Source organism: Lupinus angustifolius, chromosome LG05 (assembly GCF_001865875.1).
Source record: "Lupinus angustifolius cultivar Tanjil chromosome LG05, LupAngTanjil_v1.0, whole genome shotgun sequence".
In the NCBI taxonomy this organism is placed as follows: domain Eukaryota; kingdom Viridiplantae; phylum Streptophyta; class Magnoliopsida; order Fabales; family Fabaceae; genus Lupinus; species Lupinus angustifolius.
This window is the reverse complement of record NC_032013.1, coordinates 22757973-22775364: the sequence shown is the minus strand read 5'-3', so window position 1 is coordinate 22775364 and position 17392 is coordinate 22757973. Positions and strand designations below refer to the sequence as shown.

Below are 17392 nucleotides of genomic sequence, written 5' to 3'. Positions count from 1 at the left end.
TAATAACACAAACATCACTATAAGTTTTTAATATTTCATTATAGTAATTGTTTCTAGCTTGTTTTCTGCATGATGGCATTGTCACATATCTCTACCACATCCCAAGTTTCTAACTTCATTCAGAGTTTTTTTTTTCTGTCACAATCCTCAATCAAATGCAGCTTTTATATATTTAAGAACTTGGTCATAAACTTACCAAAATACTACAAAAAGATAAGGATTTTTTTTCCTTACATTGGAGATATTAAAAGTTTCTAATTAATACCTTTGGGGCCTTGTTTTATATTACATCAGTGACAGAATATAAATGACCAAACTATACTAGTCAATACAACTATCCAATCCTAGAAATCTAGATACAACTACATGCACAACTTCCACCATGCAACAAAATTGGTTCATATACAATTTTTTCCCATGCACCAACTAGTACAACAGTGGCATGTGTTTATAGAAGAAGCAAAAAGTATATGACAAACAATAATCTTGTCATTTTTTGCATAAACTTCAGCTTTTATACACTTCAGCTAGTACTTTTTTTTTGCTCTAGTGCTCTTGAACTTAACTTTTCCCACCATGTTCGCCAACTTTTTTCCACTTCTGAGTTCCCTATTCTATGAAGTGTTGCTTTTGCCATCCTTAATCTAACCTTGTATTCTTTCTTCCACGCCTCAAACCTATGTTTAAGTTTTCGATATTCTTCAATGGGATTCGTTCTACCGGATTGTGCTGGTCTAACATCAGCCAGAGATCTTGCATCGATATCAAACGTATGTCTCCGGTGCTCAAATTCCTTCAGTAGAGTGCTTAAGGAAGAATTGAAAGAAACATTAGACTGCTGCCTCCATGCTCCAACTGAAGGACTGTTAGTATACTTCATTGGTGTGTTCAGGCCAGGTGTTCGTGATCCTAAGGAAGTATTATCTTCAGAATCATACCATGAAGGTGACGCAGCTTCATGTCGTATCGGGTGACTAGTGCCATTATCCGAAGCAAGGCTCTTTCTAGCAGCAGCAAGGCTCATCTGAATTGAAATTGCAATTAGAATCTTCTATAGAATTTTGAATTTGATTTAAAACCCATAAGGGTTTGTTTGCGAATTGAGTTTGGGAGGGGAAGAAAAGGTAAAAGAAGGCTTTGATGCCATGAAATATACTTGTAGAATGTCTGTAAAGCCTTCCTTTTCCCTCCAAAACCTAACTCGCGAACGAACCCGCGTTGAACTTAGTGAATAATGTTGCAACAAACTCATGGTGACACACAGAATCAAGTATCAACACAACTAATCATTTAGTTTTCTCAGCATCATTTTTTTTCTTATTAAAATCCATATCAATATGAAACTAGCCCATTATAACAGCTTCTCTACTAATTCTTCAAAAAAACTGACACAAGTGCAGTAATTTGGTTTGATCACATGAATCGAAAAAGTAAGACATTTAGCATCCATTACAATAACATTCAGATGTATGTCAAGGGTTGATGATCTATTCTCTGATTGATGAAAACTTACTTGCAAAGACGACATCTGTTTTTGCCACATTTCCTCCATTGACTTCATCTTTGTCTCATATTCAATCCACCTTCTCTCAAATTGTTTTAGTTGTTCCCTTAACTCGGCATTTTCTCCTTCCTTTTGCTCTACAGTCGCTTCAGCCTTGATAACCCGCCTTTGGAGTTCTGATATAGCTGAAGGCAGGTTCTGTGCCACATCCTGCTGAACCAAAAAATACGACATTTATATCATCTTGAGTAGTTGGGAACTTTTACGAAATCATGAAGCTCAACTTTATATCTCCGCAGTTAAAACTCATTCAAAAGGTAAATATGGAAAGACGTATGCGCTGAATGCTTCAGAAGAAGGCAATACAGCATGCTTAAGGTGTAGACAGATTTAAGTTCATGTCCACACCTTCATGCAAATAGTTACTCGGTAGCGTTTCTGCCCAGAGGCAGCCATAATGATTAGTATAACCGCAGTTGTATAACCCAGGCTAGAGGTCGACTCGGTCAAAAGACTGGGCCACCGGGTCAGTGTCCAATCGCAGCTCAAGGGTTGCACCAGAGAACCCAAACAAAAAAATGTTTTTTTATTAAAAATATTGTACGAAGAAACTTTTTTATACTTAGATATATATTGCACGATTTTTACTTGGATAGAAAAAGTAATAGGAAGAATACTATTTTAATACTTAGATATATATAAAAAACTAAAAAAACAAATCAATGAGTTATCAAATTAAAACTTTGAGAAAATAAGACACGAGTTTAGCAAATATCTCAAAAATTAGATGTGTATAGTAAATTACCTTCACTTCTGGAATCTTTGAACGTGACTTACGCCTAGGTCTTGCATTTTCGGGATATATCTTAAACCCATCTTTGCCTTTAATATGCCTTAGAACCAGCCACCCACGAATTACTACATTAAAAGGAAATGAATAATAAAAAAATCATAAGCAATGTCCCTCCCCGGGGTAAACTAGACAATATGGAGAAGACACTAACCAGATTGTAATACTATGACTGCATTAATCTCCTCGATTTTTTCAGAAGAAATAGTTATAGAAGACTTCACCATAACACCGTAATTCCTTCTATCAATTTCTCCGCGAATAACTACAATATGACCAAGCAAGCAATTAAGACTCAGGTAAAAACAATAACCAAGGTTATGAAGAATCACAAACAAAAATTACTAGAAAAATCTGTAAAGAAGTGAAGGGAAAAATGCATAAAGCACAGAATAACTAAATGATATTGATAGACTAATTATCTAAAAGATAATATAAATAGCCTGGTTATCTAAAAATAACAACATTTATAACCTGGCCTTACATGATTGTATAGTTTTCACTCCATTCTTAAGTTCATGGTAACAACTGCGAGCTCGATGACCACGAAAGCATTTCTGAATCCCCACAATTCCGCGCAAAAACTGTTTTCTTTTATCCTCCAGTGCACCAATCTACAAAACCAACCAGAGCATGGAAGTAATCAAACCACAGAAACCGTTACATGAATTAATACAAAATCATGCTCAAACAAGACATAAAGTCATGTTTCAGAAACAAAATACTAATTTAGTAAAACAAATAGTTGATAATTTTCTGAACATTAACATTCATGACAAGTCAACCACAACGGAAATCCTAATATTATGGCTTTTTTTTCTACCTTTTAACACGATAAGTAGTCTACATATATGCTCAACAGCAGATTTGAGAAGTGAAAGTACGAAATTACTAAGCATACCTGTCCGGTTCGAAGATACAGTTTGGTGAAACCAACTTGGTACATTTCAGGAGGAATATTAAATTGTTGCAAAACAGAAACTGAGATGCTCAATGGATCCTGAGATGTGTTGACCTCAGAAAGAAGAAACCCGTACCTAAAAATATGCAGGAACATAAGTCGACCCATTATTAAAGATAATCTAAAAACTGTAGGAGGTTTCTCCACTACCTTCTGGCAAACTCTTGATGCATCATTCGAGTAGGATATCCGGCCCTTGAAATCCTAACAACCTCCAAAACTCCACAACACTTAAGCTGTTGAAGAACAAGATCTTCATCATATATGCCAGGAAGTTGCTTAGTATTTGGCTTTATACAGCGAATAAAGTGTGGTGTCGTACTCTCCAACTGATTCATCAACTTAAACAATTGACCCTAAAAGAAAGCACGAGACTCGTTACACTTATATCCCACAAATTATGCATTTTACTTATTCTCAATATATTCCAAAAATCCCTGTGCTATGTTACCATATCATATCATTGTCAATTTCAAGAGTTCCTTATCCACAATCATCACTAGTACTCATTATGTCATAACATAATTATTTCTTTACAAATATTAAAGTCGAAACCAAAACCGAAACTGCTCAAGTATCGTTACAAGAATACCTTGAACTTTGTGCCAACACTCTGCTTCTTTGAGTCCAGAGAACCTGCATGGAAGGAATTTGATTGCTTCTGAGAGTGGTTAAGTGTTTTGGAGAACAACCGCAGCAGTTCACAAGTACATGAGGACAGCAGTTGAATGGAATCGGAAGGAAGTGGATCTCTGTTCTTTTCTAGAAATCCGTTTGTATCATACAAAACCTGATTCGGGACTAGATGTTAGTAGAATCTCAAACATAAAGTAAGAACTTGACGTCCATAGTACGAATTCTAGATATACCTAAAGGTTCATAAAAACAAAGTAGAAAGCAGGAATTTCTCATAGTTACTAAGAAATAAAAACTCCAGCGAAAACATTTCCGTTAGCCAAATTTCAAGTTTAACATCAAAATGCTATTAATGTCATAATGTCTCTAGTGTATATAAGAACACCTCAACATTTTAGTTAAATAAGCAAGGTTCTTAAATAAATTAGGAGGTAGGAAGAAAAAAGATACTTTCATGTTTAGGAATAACTAAATCATGATATTAAGAAACTTGGGACTTTTCAAAACATATGCTGTATAAGATCATATCACAGTTCATACAAGACACAAAACACTACTATGGAAATGAATGCAAAGCTAAAACAAGAAAGCATGTTCTTGAATTGGCTTATTTTGTGTTCAAAGTAGCTTAAAATCAAAATCATAGGAGTTTCGTTTACCAAAAAAATAAAACCGAGTTTTGAGGATTAATTCAACTCTAAAATCAATTTGACTTTAAGAACTACAAAGAAATAGATTTTGGAGTAACTAACTTTCAGAGCTCCTTAAATACTGTGGAACTACTAACCTCTCCGGCATAATGACGAACACTGAAAGCCCTGCCCATTTCCTCTTTAAAGCAAGGATTAGCATTCAGGTGCTGCTTAAGTTTGTTGGCAAGTGTTAGATCACTGGCCCTGGGAAAATTCGATTCCTCGTCCAACAAAGAGAGTAGTCCTAGAGGTTTCTGCACATTATGCAACAAATTGCATAATAATTATACGAGTCACTAAGAATAATGTTGACCAAAATACTAATGTTAAAAAATCTACTTTATAGAAAAACAATGATAAAAAATTAATGTATTGGTAATCAAAATAATAGGCCAGTTTCCGGCAGAAGAGGAATAGCTCAAAAGAGTTTAGAAAGCTTAAACCATGAGTACCTTCTCAAAGAGATCCAGACACTCTTGATTGTCATCAAAATCTACTTTGGTCCAATCAACGCCATCTAATTCGTAGTCCTGAAACAATATATATAAATTGCAATGTTACTGTCATGCATAAAAAGCATATACAATACACATGCTTTGAATTGTATCACACGTTCAAGTGCTAACCTCCTGCTCAAGTTTAAACAGATGCCGATTGAAATGTTGTTGAAGCCTCTCGTTGGCATAATTTATACAAAACTGTTCAAAGCTATTTTTCTAGAAAAGAAAAGCAAGAAACAATTAGAACGTATGCAGAGTCTATGAAGCATAATTAAACATATTAATACAAATGGTGTACCTGGAAAGACTCAAACCCGTAAATATCAAGGATACTAATGGATCTCCCAGTACGTCGTTTACCCACTTCAAGGGACTTGTTAACTTGTTCTACAAGCCAGTCAAACAAGTTTGCGTAGATAAATTTTGCTAATGCATCTCTCGTATCAATGGCCTGAACAGAACAAAAGTTTGAATAAGATACATTTAAGAGCTGTAAAAAGTCGATTGATTGAAATATTGAAGTAATAAACAGACCTGCCGCAGTGTCAACATTTTGGCAATAGTATCCTTGCCGGCTTGGATTTTACGGGTAGATAATGCTGTCATTAACTCCTGGGAACTGCAGCCCATCAGCAAGGCAGCGGTGGTTACAGCTGTCAGAAGAAAATATATAAATAAGAGTCACCATTAAGGTCTAACTGAAATTACATATATACCCTCATAAATTCGTATTACTACTATGTTAGGCAAAATCGATATGAATTATGAACCACTAAACAGACCAATTCTACACAACTAAAACGATACATTTGTTTCTGTACCGAACATGTCATTGAAAAGAATCCGACTGGAGTCCCAGCTATCTTTAAGAATTCAATGTTACAGACTTGGCAAACACAAAACATGGTACCATTTAAGTAGCTCATCAAAAGGAAATCATGCATAAGCTATGAATCTTACCTTCATCCTTCACCACTTCAATGTGATTTTCATTGTCAGCAGCGTTGAATGAGATATTTCCCAGCCATAATATTGCAGCAAGCATCTTGAAGACATGTTTTTGATCCTCTATGCTCATTCGAACAACATCCAACGCTTTCTGAGGGAAAACACAGATGCCAAAAGATATTAGGAGTCCGTAAACAAACTTATAGAAGGTTTAGTTCAACGAATGAACTGTCAAATAATATACCATCAGCTGGTGAAAGTTTTTAGCATCGTCAACGCCATCAATTGTCATGCAGTCACTCTGATTAAGATATTTATATTCGCTGGCCACTCTAAGATTCAATCTCTCTGCACAACAAGATACAAATAAAAATCGGTAAAAATATTTACTAGCTCAATAAAGCTGATGAAGAAATGACAATGTGAAGGTAAGATATAACTTCACATGCAGAAATCAGTGTCAATGAATTTGCAAAGAAAATCAAGATGTGCACTAAAATTTTGTAAATAAGATTAAAGGGCCGGGGAGATCTATAGAAATGATACGGGGAGCATCATACTCAATACTCATATTTAAAATGAGTTATCTAAAGATGGCATTTAAGAGATTCAATTGTCCCAAAACAGTGACATGATGGCCAACAAATTGAACTAGTTCTGACATTTGTTAGGCTGAGAAGTGCCAACAAGAGCAAAAAAAGTATGATAATGATAAGAACGCTATGCTGGGTGAGTGGCCATACAGGAAAATATAACACTTAGAGCCAATGTATGTCAGAAAAATTGTACGAGCACTTATTGTGCATTAGGTGATGAAAATTCACTTAAAAACTGCTTTGTCGTATGAGAAGAGCAATAAAAGTTCTAGCGAGAAAGCTGGATTAAATGGAATATAGTCGCATTAAAAAAATGTAGAGTAAAACCTACAAAGACTTACGAGAAAGCAACTATTTAAAAAGTCCTTTATCTAAATGGTTTTACTAAGATTTCAGTTTCTCAATAATTTATGTTACCAACCCTACCTAACGGGATAAAGCTTTTGGTTGTTGACAATGTCTAAACAGAATAAATCTAACGGTGTGTCAAATTTATCACATGGGCATGCCATCTGCTTCAATTGTAACATAAGAGTAAGTTTCTTTATTGTAAAAAATACGATACTACAAGTTGAGAACATCAAAATGCTTAGTTATTTCAGAACGAACAAAATAGTGGACTGCTTAGCTCTTAAAGTTAACACTGAACATTGCCATTTCGACACATTAGACAAGAAACATAAAAAAATATTTAAATATTCAAAAAAAAAAAAAGATAAATTGCGTAGAAAATATACCTCTAAGATCAGCTGAAGATCCAGCACATAGTTGATAAAATATGTGATAAGACCTCTCGCCATTGGCCAGTTGAACAACTCTTGACTGCACACATGAGAGACGAGAACGTTTCAGAATGTGGAGAAAGATTAATATTCCTATCCACAATTATGTTCAAATATGGTGTCACAGGTTACCTTTTCTAACAGAACTGTTTGAGTTAGCATACGAGAATTGGCATATGAGAAAGAAAAGGCCATAAGAATAAGTCAAGTCAGTAAATTGCAAGAGAATTGGATATTTGGATGTCAAGTAAGAGCAAATGATTGAACATGCTTACAGGTTTGAATTTTAGCACCACAAATTTTTCCCAATGTGCTGAAATGAATTTCAATCAACTTCCCCTGCACCAAAATAAAAAACGTATATCAATTAACTGCGTAGTCGTTAAATACAAACATGCTGCACAGCCCTCGGAATATTAAAAGGGATAGTTTACAAACACATTTCACAAAGAGCCTATAGAGCTATAGAAATCTGGAAGAACAATAGGCGGAGTAAGCTTCATTATAATGAAAAGAAACTCAAACTCACAAATCTGCTAGAGTTGTCATTCCGAGACGTTTTTGCATTTCCAAAAGCTTCTAATATAAAATTCGTTTGAAGAACTTCATTTTCGATCCCGCAACTGCCACCTCCAAGAGCAGCTAAGTATTGCATAGCAATTTTTGCTGTTTCTGTCTTCCCAGATCCACTCTCACCACTGTAAACAAATTTCTATCAGTTATTATTAACAAGTATACTAACGATTTTATCTTATTACTAATATAACAATTCAATGCTATTATGTTCAGGAACCGATATTAAAAGTCATGCACAAAGGGAGAGCCCCTAATGTATTGAGTGCTGACCTTATGATAATGGACTGATTTACTTCATCTGCAATGTAAAATTTGTAAACAGAGAACCATCACAAATATATCATGTAACTACGGCACAAGATTTTGAAGGAGGAGAAAGAAAGGAAAGTTTTATTCACCTCTTATCATCTCATTATAAGCCGCATCTGCCATAGCATAAACATGAGGACTATCGATAGTTCTCTGCCTATAAGCTGAGAGTAAATCATTTCCATAAACATGAACATCTTTGAAGGGATTGAGTGCAATTAAAATTGGCCCTGCTTTACTCTGAATACAGAAAGCAGAAGTAGCATATGAGAGTACATAGATTATCAAATATTTAGAAGAACGAGCCGTAACAGCAAACATACATAAATTATATCTTGAGAATATCTAAACTGAAGATTGTGAAGAACGGAGGGCTCGTTTAAATAACTGAGATGTATAAGATCATCCACACCCTCTAAAATATCAGGATTAGCAGGTAGGAGTTCTAATCTGGAAACTTTCATAACCTGCAATAACATCACAATTCGCAAATAATATGTTACCTTGCATTCTCAATATTGGATATTATCTTAAACAAAAGCCTTAGAAATTTACGTTTCCATTTAAGAGTGAAACGGATGCTTTTTCTCCTGAAGTTGACTGTATCGTTCCTCGTTCCCACTTCCCTTTTGGTTGCCGACACCAAACGTTAAGTTTCTGTTGAAACAGTAAAAAACAGAAAGGAAACTTTTAACAGAAATGCACATGACATTAACAATGTCTCAATTCTCGGGCTATGGCAATTATTAACAGACAAATATAGGCTGATATATAGTTCAATAGATAAAAAAACCACACACAAAAGTTCTTCTAGAGTGAGATGTTAAAAAGCTTTGATATCTTTCAATCACATAGCATTTTATATGATCAACCAATAATGAGTCGCAGGGAAAGCAACAAAAACGAAAAAATGGAACAGAAAGTACGCATGCCACAGACAATTTACCAAAACATGGTGTCGGTATCAAACATCAAACAAAAACCCATAATGGATGCTTCATACATTAAATAACAGGAATTCTGACATCTTTAAAATTTGAATTAAAATAACCAAACATTTTTTTAATTTAACTAAGAGGGATAGAGTTTATCTTTATTATCAATTATGAAATGGTTAGTGGTGCAACTATAATATTTTAACAGCAACTTCGATATTTTATTCTACATAATTGCTTATTTGTATAACTTCGCCCCAAATTTAAGCTAACTGTTAAATGAAACTTAGCTGAGAGATTCAAAGACTAAGAAACACTGTAAAACTTCAATCATAAACAGCCTTATCATTAAAATATCATATGTCAAAAATTCAAAATACCAACAGGTAATTAACAGACATCATAACACTTTTCGAGTCGACACTTACCTTTTTGATGTAATAAGCAACATTGTCATCTTCCAATTCTCCGGGTGGAGGAGTTACTGAAGCAGTAGAATTAGCAGATTTTGGAACTGGACCTTGTGGTAATTCTTCACTCATTATTTTCTCTTCTGATTTGACAATATAAGGTGATTCCACATCCATCTTCATCTTCTTGTTCCCAAAACTACCTTTCCGCCTGTGCCCCTTAACATTCACATCAGCAACCTTTAAATTATCAGGCAATGTCCTTCTGGCCCGGGGAAGCCGAGCCTTCGATGTAGGCCGAGTTGGCAATGATGGTGGTAAGTCCTTCGGCTTCTCTCCATCCCTCCGGCGAAGGGAATCAAGCATCTCTTCTAGAGAGCTCTTCGTAGCTGTTAACGTCATGATGCTGTTAGAAATAAATTCTAACAGATGCTACTTCCACCCAAAACAACACAAAACTAAACTTTGGAGAGGTTTCACAACTTTTTTTATTTTCTTCAAAATTTCAAAAGCAACTCCAAAATTCACACCTTTTCCCTCAAAATCTCATACCCAACTACAAAATTCACACCTTTTCCCCTAAATTCTCATGCCCAGCTACAAATTTCACAACTTTTCGCACAAATTCTTATACACTAAATATTCAAAACTTCTCTCACAAATTCTCAAACCCAACTACAAATTCCACAACTTTTTCCTCAAATTTTCAAACCCACCTCGAAATTTCACCACCCCATTTTCTGATTCCACAAGAGCGTTCCAGAAAATACCGAAATCCAGGACCCCCTTTGAGATTCAACGTGCAAAATGCTAAAAAATGGTATTATGGGTAGGATAAGCTTGAAGGGTGGAAAAAAATGGTTAGAAAATATTGAAAAATCATTTATTTTCCTCGTTGCAACAATCAACACAATTTTCACAACTGAATTCCAGAAAGGGAAAGATACGAGGTTTTAGAATAACCGAGGAGGTTGAGGTTGTCACAAAAAAACAAACCCCCTCAAAGACACAGAGAGAGAAATGGTAACAGAAAACCAAACAATTTGGAATGAAAAATATTTGTTGCAAACAATGTTCTGTTTTTTCAATGCTCTGTTTTTTCTAAAGACCAAATTTTCCTTCTTCTCTATGTTGTTTCCTCAAAACAAACAATGCTCAGAATAAAAAATTTGATTTTGTTGTTGATGGTGACGCTGGTTTTTGCATATGATTTTTTTGGTACACATATGTTGTATCATTCATTTCCTTTGTATCACTCTATGTATTATACCATGATATATTTTAAAAATAATAATAATAATTACAATTTTAATTTAAATAAGTTTTTTAACTAATCAATGATTGATATAAAATGTGGGACACACTCATCATTTTTTGGCCCATAAATTCAACTTTATTTGGTGAGTTGGCAAGTAACAACATCAATAACACTTTCAACACTACAAAAACGTTTGAGGAAACTGTTTCCATCTCATAATCATAATGAAGAAGTTACCAAGTTAATTTAAATAAAAGTTGATTAACATAAAATAAAAAAAATATTTTACTCTATTAGTTTATATTTTTTTTTCATTATTTAGTTTGTAAGGTTAGTATTGTTAATCAATTTGACCCTGACTTTATATATTAATTAATTTGACCCTCACAAATATAATTAAAAGGTTTTTATAAGTATAAATGATTTACTGTATACAAAAGCAAAATCAAATTAACATTTGGGATGTAATTGAATATTTCAAAAATAATGATAATATAATAGTTTTTCGCAATAACGTTACATCATTCATCATTTATTTTTAATTATCAATAATTTTTAAATAAAAATAATATATAAATTATATATAAGTCTTTAAATGTCACGTATTACACTAAAAAATAATAGTATATAACTCAACATCACTAACGTATCAATAATGTCATGTTAGATATTATTATTTTGTTGATACTATCATACTTACCAAACTTAGTTTATCACATCTTCCTTACTTAAAAAGGATAAGAGAATACACTCGTTAATTAACAACAAAAAAATATATAACTTGACATTATTAATACTTTAGTGGTAATTATATCGGTGAAATTACTAGTATGATGCTTTAACATTTGGTTCAATAATTGTATTGTATACCAGTTTTTATATATATTATAATGGATATAATATAAATTTATGATATAATATTATATTTTATAATATAACTCAATTGTTGAATGACTAACCACGTGAAAAATAATAATCGCCTACTCATTTTGAATCCTTAATATGTCATATTGGAAAATATGAAGAAAAAACATGTGCAAACTGATTTTAATAAGTACCGTATGATCATTAATTATATTGAATATTGGTTAAGTTATATATTATAATATATGTGATAAATTTATAATGTAAATATTATTATTAAAACATAATTCATTTATTTAAATAATTCAATGACTAACCATGTTACAAAGAAACATTATAATCCTTTTAATATGTCATTTTGAAAAATATGAAAAAAAATCATGTGCGAACTAATTTTGACATGTATAATACGATACAATTTTAAGCGATTTATTTGGATGTACGATATAATTGTTATAATGTACTTGTATAATAAAGATCATATTCTTATTGGAACTAATCACCATGCCAAATTGCTAAGTTATTTATAATTATACTATAACCTAATTAGGAGATAATTGAATATATTAATTATGATATTAGGATATTAATATTTATTGTGATATAAAAGTAGTCTAACCATAAAATAATGTGTAAGATGTAAACAATATTTTTAAAGACTCTCCTTTTAATATACTTTTTGTGTGAAAATTTCTGACAGTATATAAAATTATTATATTATTAATATGTACATCTTTTCTCTCTTAATATATCACTTGATTGTGTATATAGTGCCATCTTATATGTATGACTTTTAAGTTTTAATATCTAGACTATGAATATTATTTGCTTCTTGTTTGGATTAAAAAGTAATATAATAAATCATTTTTTTTTGTTTTCTACAGGTATCATTGTATTGGAGACAATTATGTCCGAATCGGAAATATTCATAAATATGTGGGGCTTACTTTGACAGCGAACATTTTTTCATCCACAAGACTCGAACCTGAGACCTTATTTAAGGAAAATCAAGCATGTATCACTTGAAATAACGTTCGTTGATAATATAATAAATCATTCATGATAAATCTAGATACTTTATTAAATTATATCTAAATTGGAATCAAGAATAATTACTTATTGAATTATATAATAAATGTCCAAAATTTCTATTGTGAAAAAATAAAAGGAAATTTTAGCAAATTCCTTTTCTAGTCATTTATCTTAATATATGAAATGAATGTCGTCAACAAACATGATTATGGAAATAAATATAAAGGAAATTTTCACAATTTCTTTTTCTACTCATTTATCTTTATTTATGAAACAAATGTCGTCAACAAAATAAATACCATCATTGAATTCTTTCTTTTTTGGCGCTTCCTTGAATTCTTAATCCACAATTAGGAACAATAAAAATATTTTACTTGTGAGTACTCACAAAAATATATGATATATGTATTTATAATTATAGCTTATAGGTGGTAATAGGTATCACCATATTTGTCACCGGGATACTTTATATTTAAAGTATAACTTTTGACTAAATGTTTAATTTCTATATTTTTATTTTTTTATACTTTATATTTAAAGTATTTAATATAATTACAGCTTATAGGTGGTGATGGGTATCACCATATTTGTCACACGAATACTTTATATTTAAAGTATTACTTTTTGACTAAATGTTTAATTTCTATATATTTTTTATTTAATATATATTATTATTTATTTTATTATTATTTATGTAGTGAGTTTTAATGATTGAACTAAACTTTAAATTTAACATGTGGATAAATTATTATTCATGTAATAATTAATTTATATATATATATATATATTTATTTATTGATTATTAAAAAATATATTTAAACTTAAAAACTAGTTAGATACTTATGAATACCTAGGACATGCATATGTACTTACATATACTATGGGTATAGGTATGAATATTGGTAAACACCATTCGGGTTCACCCCACTTCATTATCATCCATATCCATGATCATACTTGTTTATCTGATTTGGCCTGATCATGATCGAATCCGAATATGGTTAAGTTTTATTGGTATAAATTGATATGAGTTCAAAAATTAGACTCAATCAATGTTTAGGGTAAGGTAAGGGACAATCATGACATTAACTGTCTCACAGTCACTAATTCATCATATTTGTGAGACTATTTAATTGAGTATAAAATAATAACATATCTTTGGTCGAGAATATCATTGATTTCTAATTGTTTTTCATTATATACATGATTAACAATGTATATACATATATTTTTTCACATGTCAAATTACGTATTCATAATAATAAATAATATTTACAAGACTTTATATGAAAAAGTATGCATTATATTTAATCTGGTCTAGGTCGGGGTCGAGATTAAAGATTACTCGGTCAACAATTGGAGTCGAATTAGCTTCAGGTATATGATTCAGTGTGGATTCAAAAAATAAAGTGATAAACATTTAAAGTCAGATAAGATATAAATCTTATCTCATTCGATCCATGCTCACCCCTAACTCACACTATAATAATGATTGTTCCATTTTTTACTAGTAGAAAATATAAACAGTAACATAATCTAATTTCTTAATAACAATAGTTTTTCAAGAATATAAATTACTAAGTGACACACAAAGTGAAATAGTATGTAGGTCTATGACTTAGGGTGAATGCCTAATTTTATTTGATCCAAAATAAATAAAAAATAAAAAATATTCAATAAAAGATCATTTTTTAAATTACACAAGATAATAAATATTATTAGTTGAATTTTTATATAAATAAATCCTACATGGTAATAATTAATATCATGGTATTTTTTTAAAGAAATAAATCCAGCCACTTAAAAATATTGTGGATATATTTTTAAGAATATACAATTTTGTCTTTAGTTGAGAAGGCACTAAGAAGCACGAGAATGTCCCATTCTGTCTCTACCGCTCATTAATGCGATGCAACCTCAGTCGTATTAGGATATAGTGTGTGTTAGCACCCATACTCTTTTAATTCATCTTTTAATAATAAAAAACAATGTTAAAATAATGATTAAATTAGTAAAAGAAAATATGGTAGGAATTATACTTTTTATAATTATAATAAATGATCGTATTCAAAAAATAAAATAATCAAATCTGAATATAAATCTAAAAAATAAATTAAAATAAAGGTACATGAATGATGGTGATTTCACTTCTTTTCTGCATATCTTCTTAGAATTATCATATTATGCCAATTCTATTAATTAAATGTAGTTATAAAAAAAATATTAAATAATAACTTTTCTACATATAAATAATGTATTAGGGATTTGTAATAATCAATAAAATATTAAAAAAACATAAACATCAATATTTTCTTAATTAATAAAATGTAAAAAATCATTCAAGGAGAAAGTGTCATCAATATTAACTTGTTTGCCTTAATTCATCTTTTCAATAATAGGGATAACAATTATTTTCTATCTCTAATTATATAGTTTTGATTTTCTATTACTCATTAGGATAACTAAGAGCAAAATCAAATATTGTAAGACACAAAAATAAAAAAGATGTTTTTGTTTATAAATAAATATAAACAAACAATTTTAGGGTATAAAAATTAGCTCATACAATTAGCGATAGTATCATCTAGTTTGGGTGGGAGTTATGTGAATATTTTCCATAGTCCATAATAGATCAACTATCAAATATAAATCTCTAATTTAAAAAACCAACGCATTCTAAATTTTCCATGAGTTCAAAAATTAGACTCAATCAATGTTTAGGGTAAGGTAAGGGACAATCATGACATTAACTGTCTCACAGTCACTAATTCATCATATTTGTGAGACTATTTAATTGAGTATAAAATAATAACATATCTTTGGTCGAGAATATCATTGATTTCTAATTGTTTTTCATTATATACATGATTAACAATGTATATACATATATTTTTTCACATGTCAAATTACGTATTCATAATAATAAATAATATTTACAAGACTTTATATGAAAAAGTATGCATTATATTTAATCTGGTCTAGGTCGGGGTCGAGATTAAAGATTACTCGGTCAACAATTGGAGTCGAATTAGCTTCAGGTATATGATTCAGTGTGGATTCAAAAAATAAAGTGATAAACATTTAAAGTCAGATAAGATATAAATCTTATCTCATTCGATCCATGCTCACCCCTAACTCACACTATAATAATGATTGTTCCATTTTTTACTAGTAGAAAATATAAACAGTAACATAATCTAATTTCTTAATAACAATAGTTTTTCAAGAATATAAATTACTAAGTGACACACAAAGTGAAATAGTATGTAGGTCTATGACTTAGGGTGAATGCCTAATTTTATTTGATCCAAAATAAATAAAAAATAAAAAATATTCAATAAAAGATCATTTTTTAAATTACACAAGATAATAAATATTATTAGTTGAATTTTTATATAAATAAATCCTACATGGTAATAATTAATATCATGGTATTTTTTTAAAGAAATAAATCCAGCCACTTAAAAATATTGTGGATATATTTTTAAGAATATACAATTTTGTCTTTAGTTGAGAAGGCACTAAGAAGCACGAGAATGTCCCATTCTGTCTCTACCGCTCATTAATGCGATGCAACCTCAGTCGTATTAGGATATAGTGTGTGTTAGCACCCATACTCTTTTAATTCATCTTTTAATAATAAAAAACAATGTTAAAATAATGATTAAATTAGTAAAAGAAAATATGGTAGGAATTATACTTTTTATAATTATAATAAATGATCGTATTCAAAAAATAAAATAATCAAATCTGAATATAAATCTAAAAAATAAATTAAAATAAAGGTACATGAATGATGGTGATTTCACTTCTTTTCTGCATATCTTCTTAGAATTATCATATTATGCCAATTCTATTAATTAAATGTAGTTATAAAAAAAATATTAAATAATAACTTTTCTACATATAAATAATGTATTAGGGATTTGTAATAATCAATAAAATATTAAAAAAACATAAACATCAATATTTTCTTAATTAATAAAATGTAAAAAATCATTCAAGGAGAAAGTGTCATCAATATTAACTTGTTTGCCTTAATTCATCTTTTCAATAATAGGGATAACAATTATTTTCTATCTCTAATTATATAGTTTTGATTTTCTATTACTCATTAGGATAACTAAGAGCAAAATCAAATATTGTAAGACACAAAAATAAAAAAGATGTTTTTGTTTATAAATAAATATAAACAAACAATTTTAGGGTATAAAAATTAGCTCATACAATTAGCGATAGTATCATCTAGTTTGGGTGGGAGTTATGTGAATATTTTCCATAGTCCATAATAGATCAACTATCAAATATAAATCTCTAATTTAAAAAACCAACGCATTCTAAATTTTCCATATCTTTTTAGAATTGTTGATACATTTTGTAACAAAAAATAATAAAGATACATTAATTTGTATATTATTTGGATTTTTCTTCACAATATATCATGTTTTGTTTAACTTAGTTGCAATTATCATATTTTTTGTTTAAAATATTACACTTATTTCTCATGCAGAGCAGTGTAAGGAAAGTATAAAAATTAGG

At 30.5% G+C, this 17392-nt stretch overlaps 1 protein-coding gene across 2 annotated transcripts; it reads right to left on the bottom strand.

The window, feature by feature from the left end:
• LOC109348177 (myosin-2-like) lies at positions 183–10898 on the bottom strand. Of its 2 annotated transcripts, none has more exons than XM_019588446.1 (24): positions 9718–10898; positions 8910–9011; positions 8678–8821; positions 8444–8594; positions 8316–8343; positions 7999–8167; positions 7745–7808; positions 7602–7615; positions 7425–7509; positions 6336–6439; positions 6104–6242; positions 5678–5796; positions 5442–5594; positions 5270–5359; positions 5096–5173; positions 4739–4897; positions 3908–4105; positions 3466–3671; positions 3256–3391; positions 2839–2968; positions 2509–2619; positions 2310–2422; positions 1514–1717; positions 183–1024 (listed from the first exon to the last, which is right to left on the bottom strand). In XM_019588446.1, the coding sequence occupies exons 1-24, from the start codon at positions 10099–10101 to the stop codon at positions 524–526; spliced, it is 3582 nt and encodes a 1193-aa protein (XP_019443991.1). In that variant the 5' UTR covers positions 10102–10898; the 3' UTR covers positions 183–523. The 2 variants fall into 2 exon arrangements, with proteins under 2 accessions (XP_019443991.1, XP_019443992.1); XM_019588447.1 differs by having other exon boundaries at positions 184–1024; positions 1514–1714; positions 9718–10897.

Excerpts from the sequence above, each read along its gene's own strand:
- LOC109348177 (XM_019588446.1), bottom strand. The coding sequence starts at position 10,101 with ATGACGTTAACAGCTACGAAGAGCTCTCTAGAAGAGATGCTTGATTCC. Across the intron at positions 6,243-6,335 it reads AAAACTTTCACCAGCTGATG|AAAGCGTTGGATGTTGTTCG; the intron begins GTATATTATTTG and ends GTTTTCCCTCAG. Across the intron at positions 3,672-3,907 it reads GTGTTGGCACAAAGTTCAAG|GGTCAATTGTTTAAGTTGAT; the intron begins GTATTCTTGTAA and ends GCTTTCTTTTAG.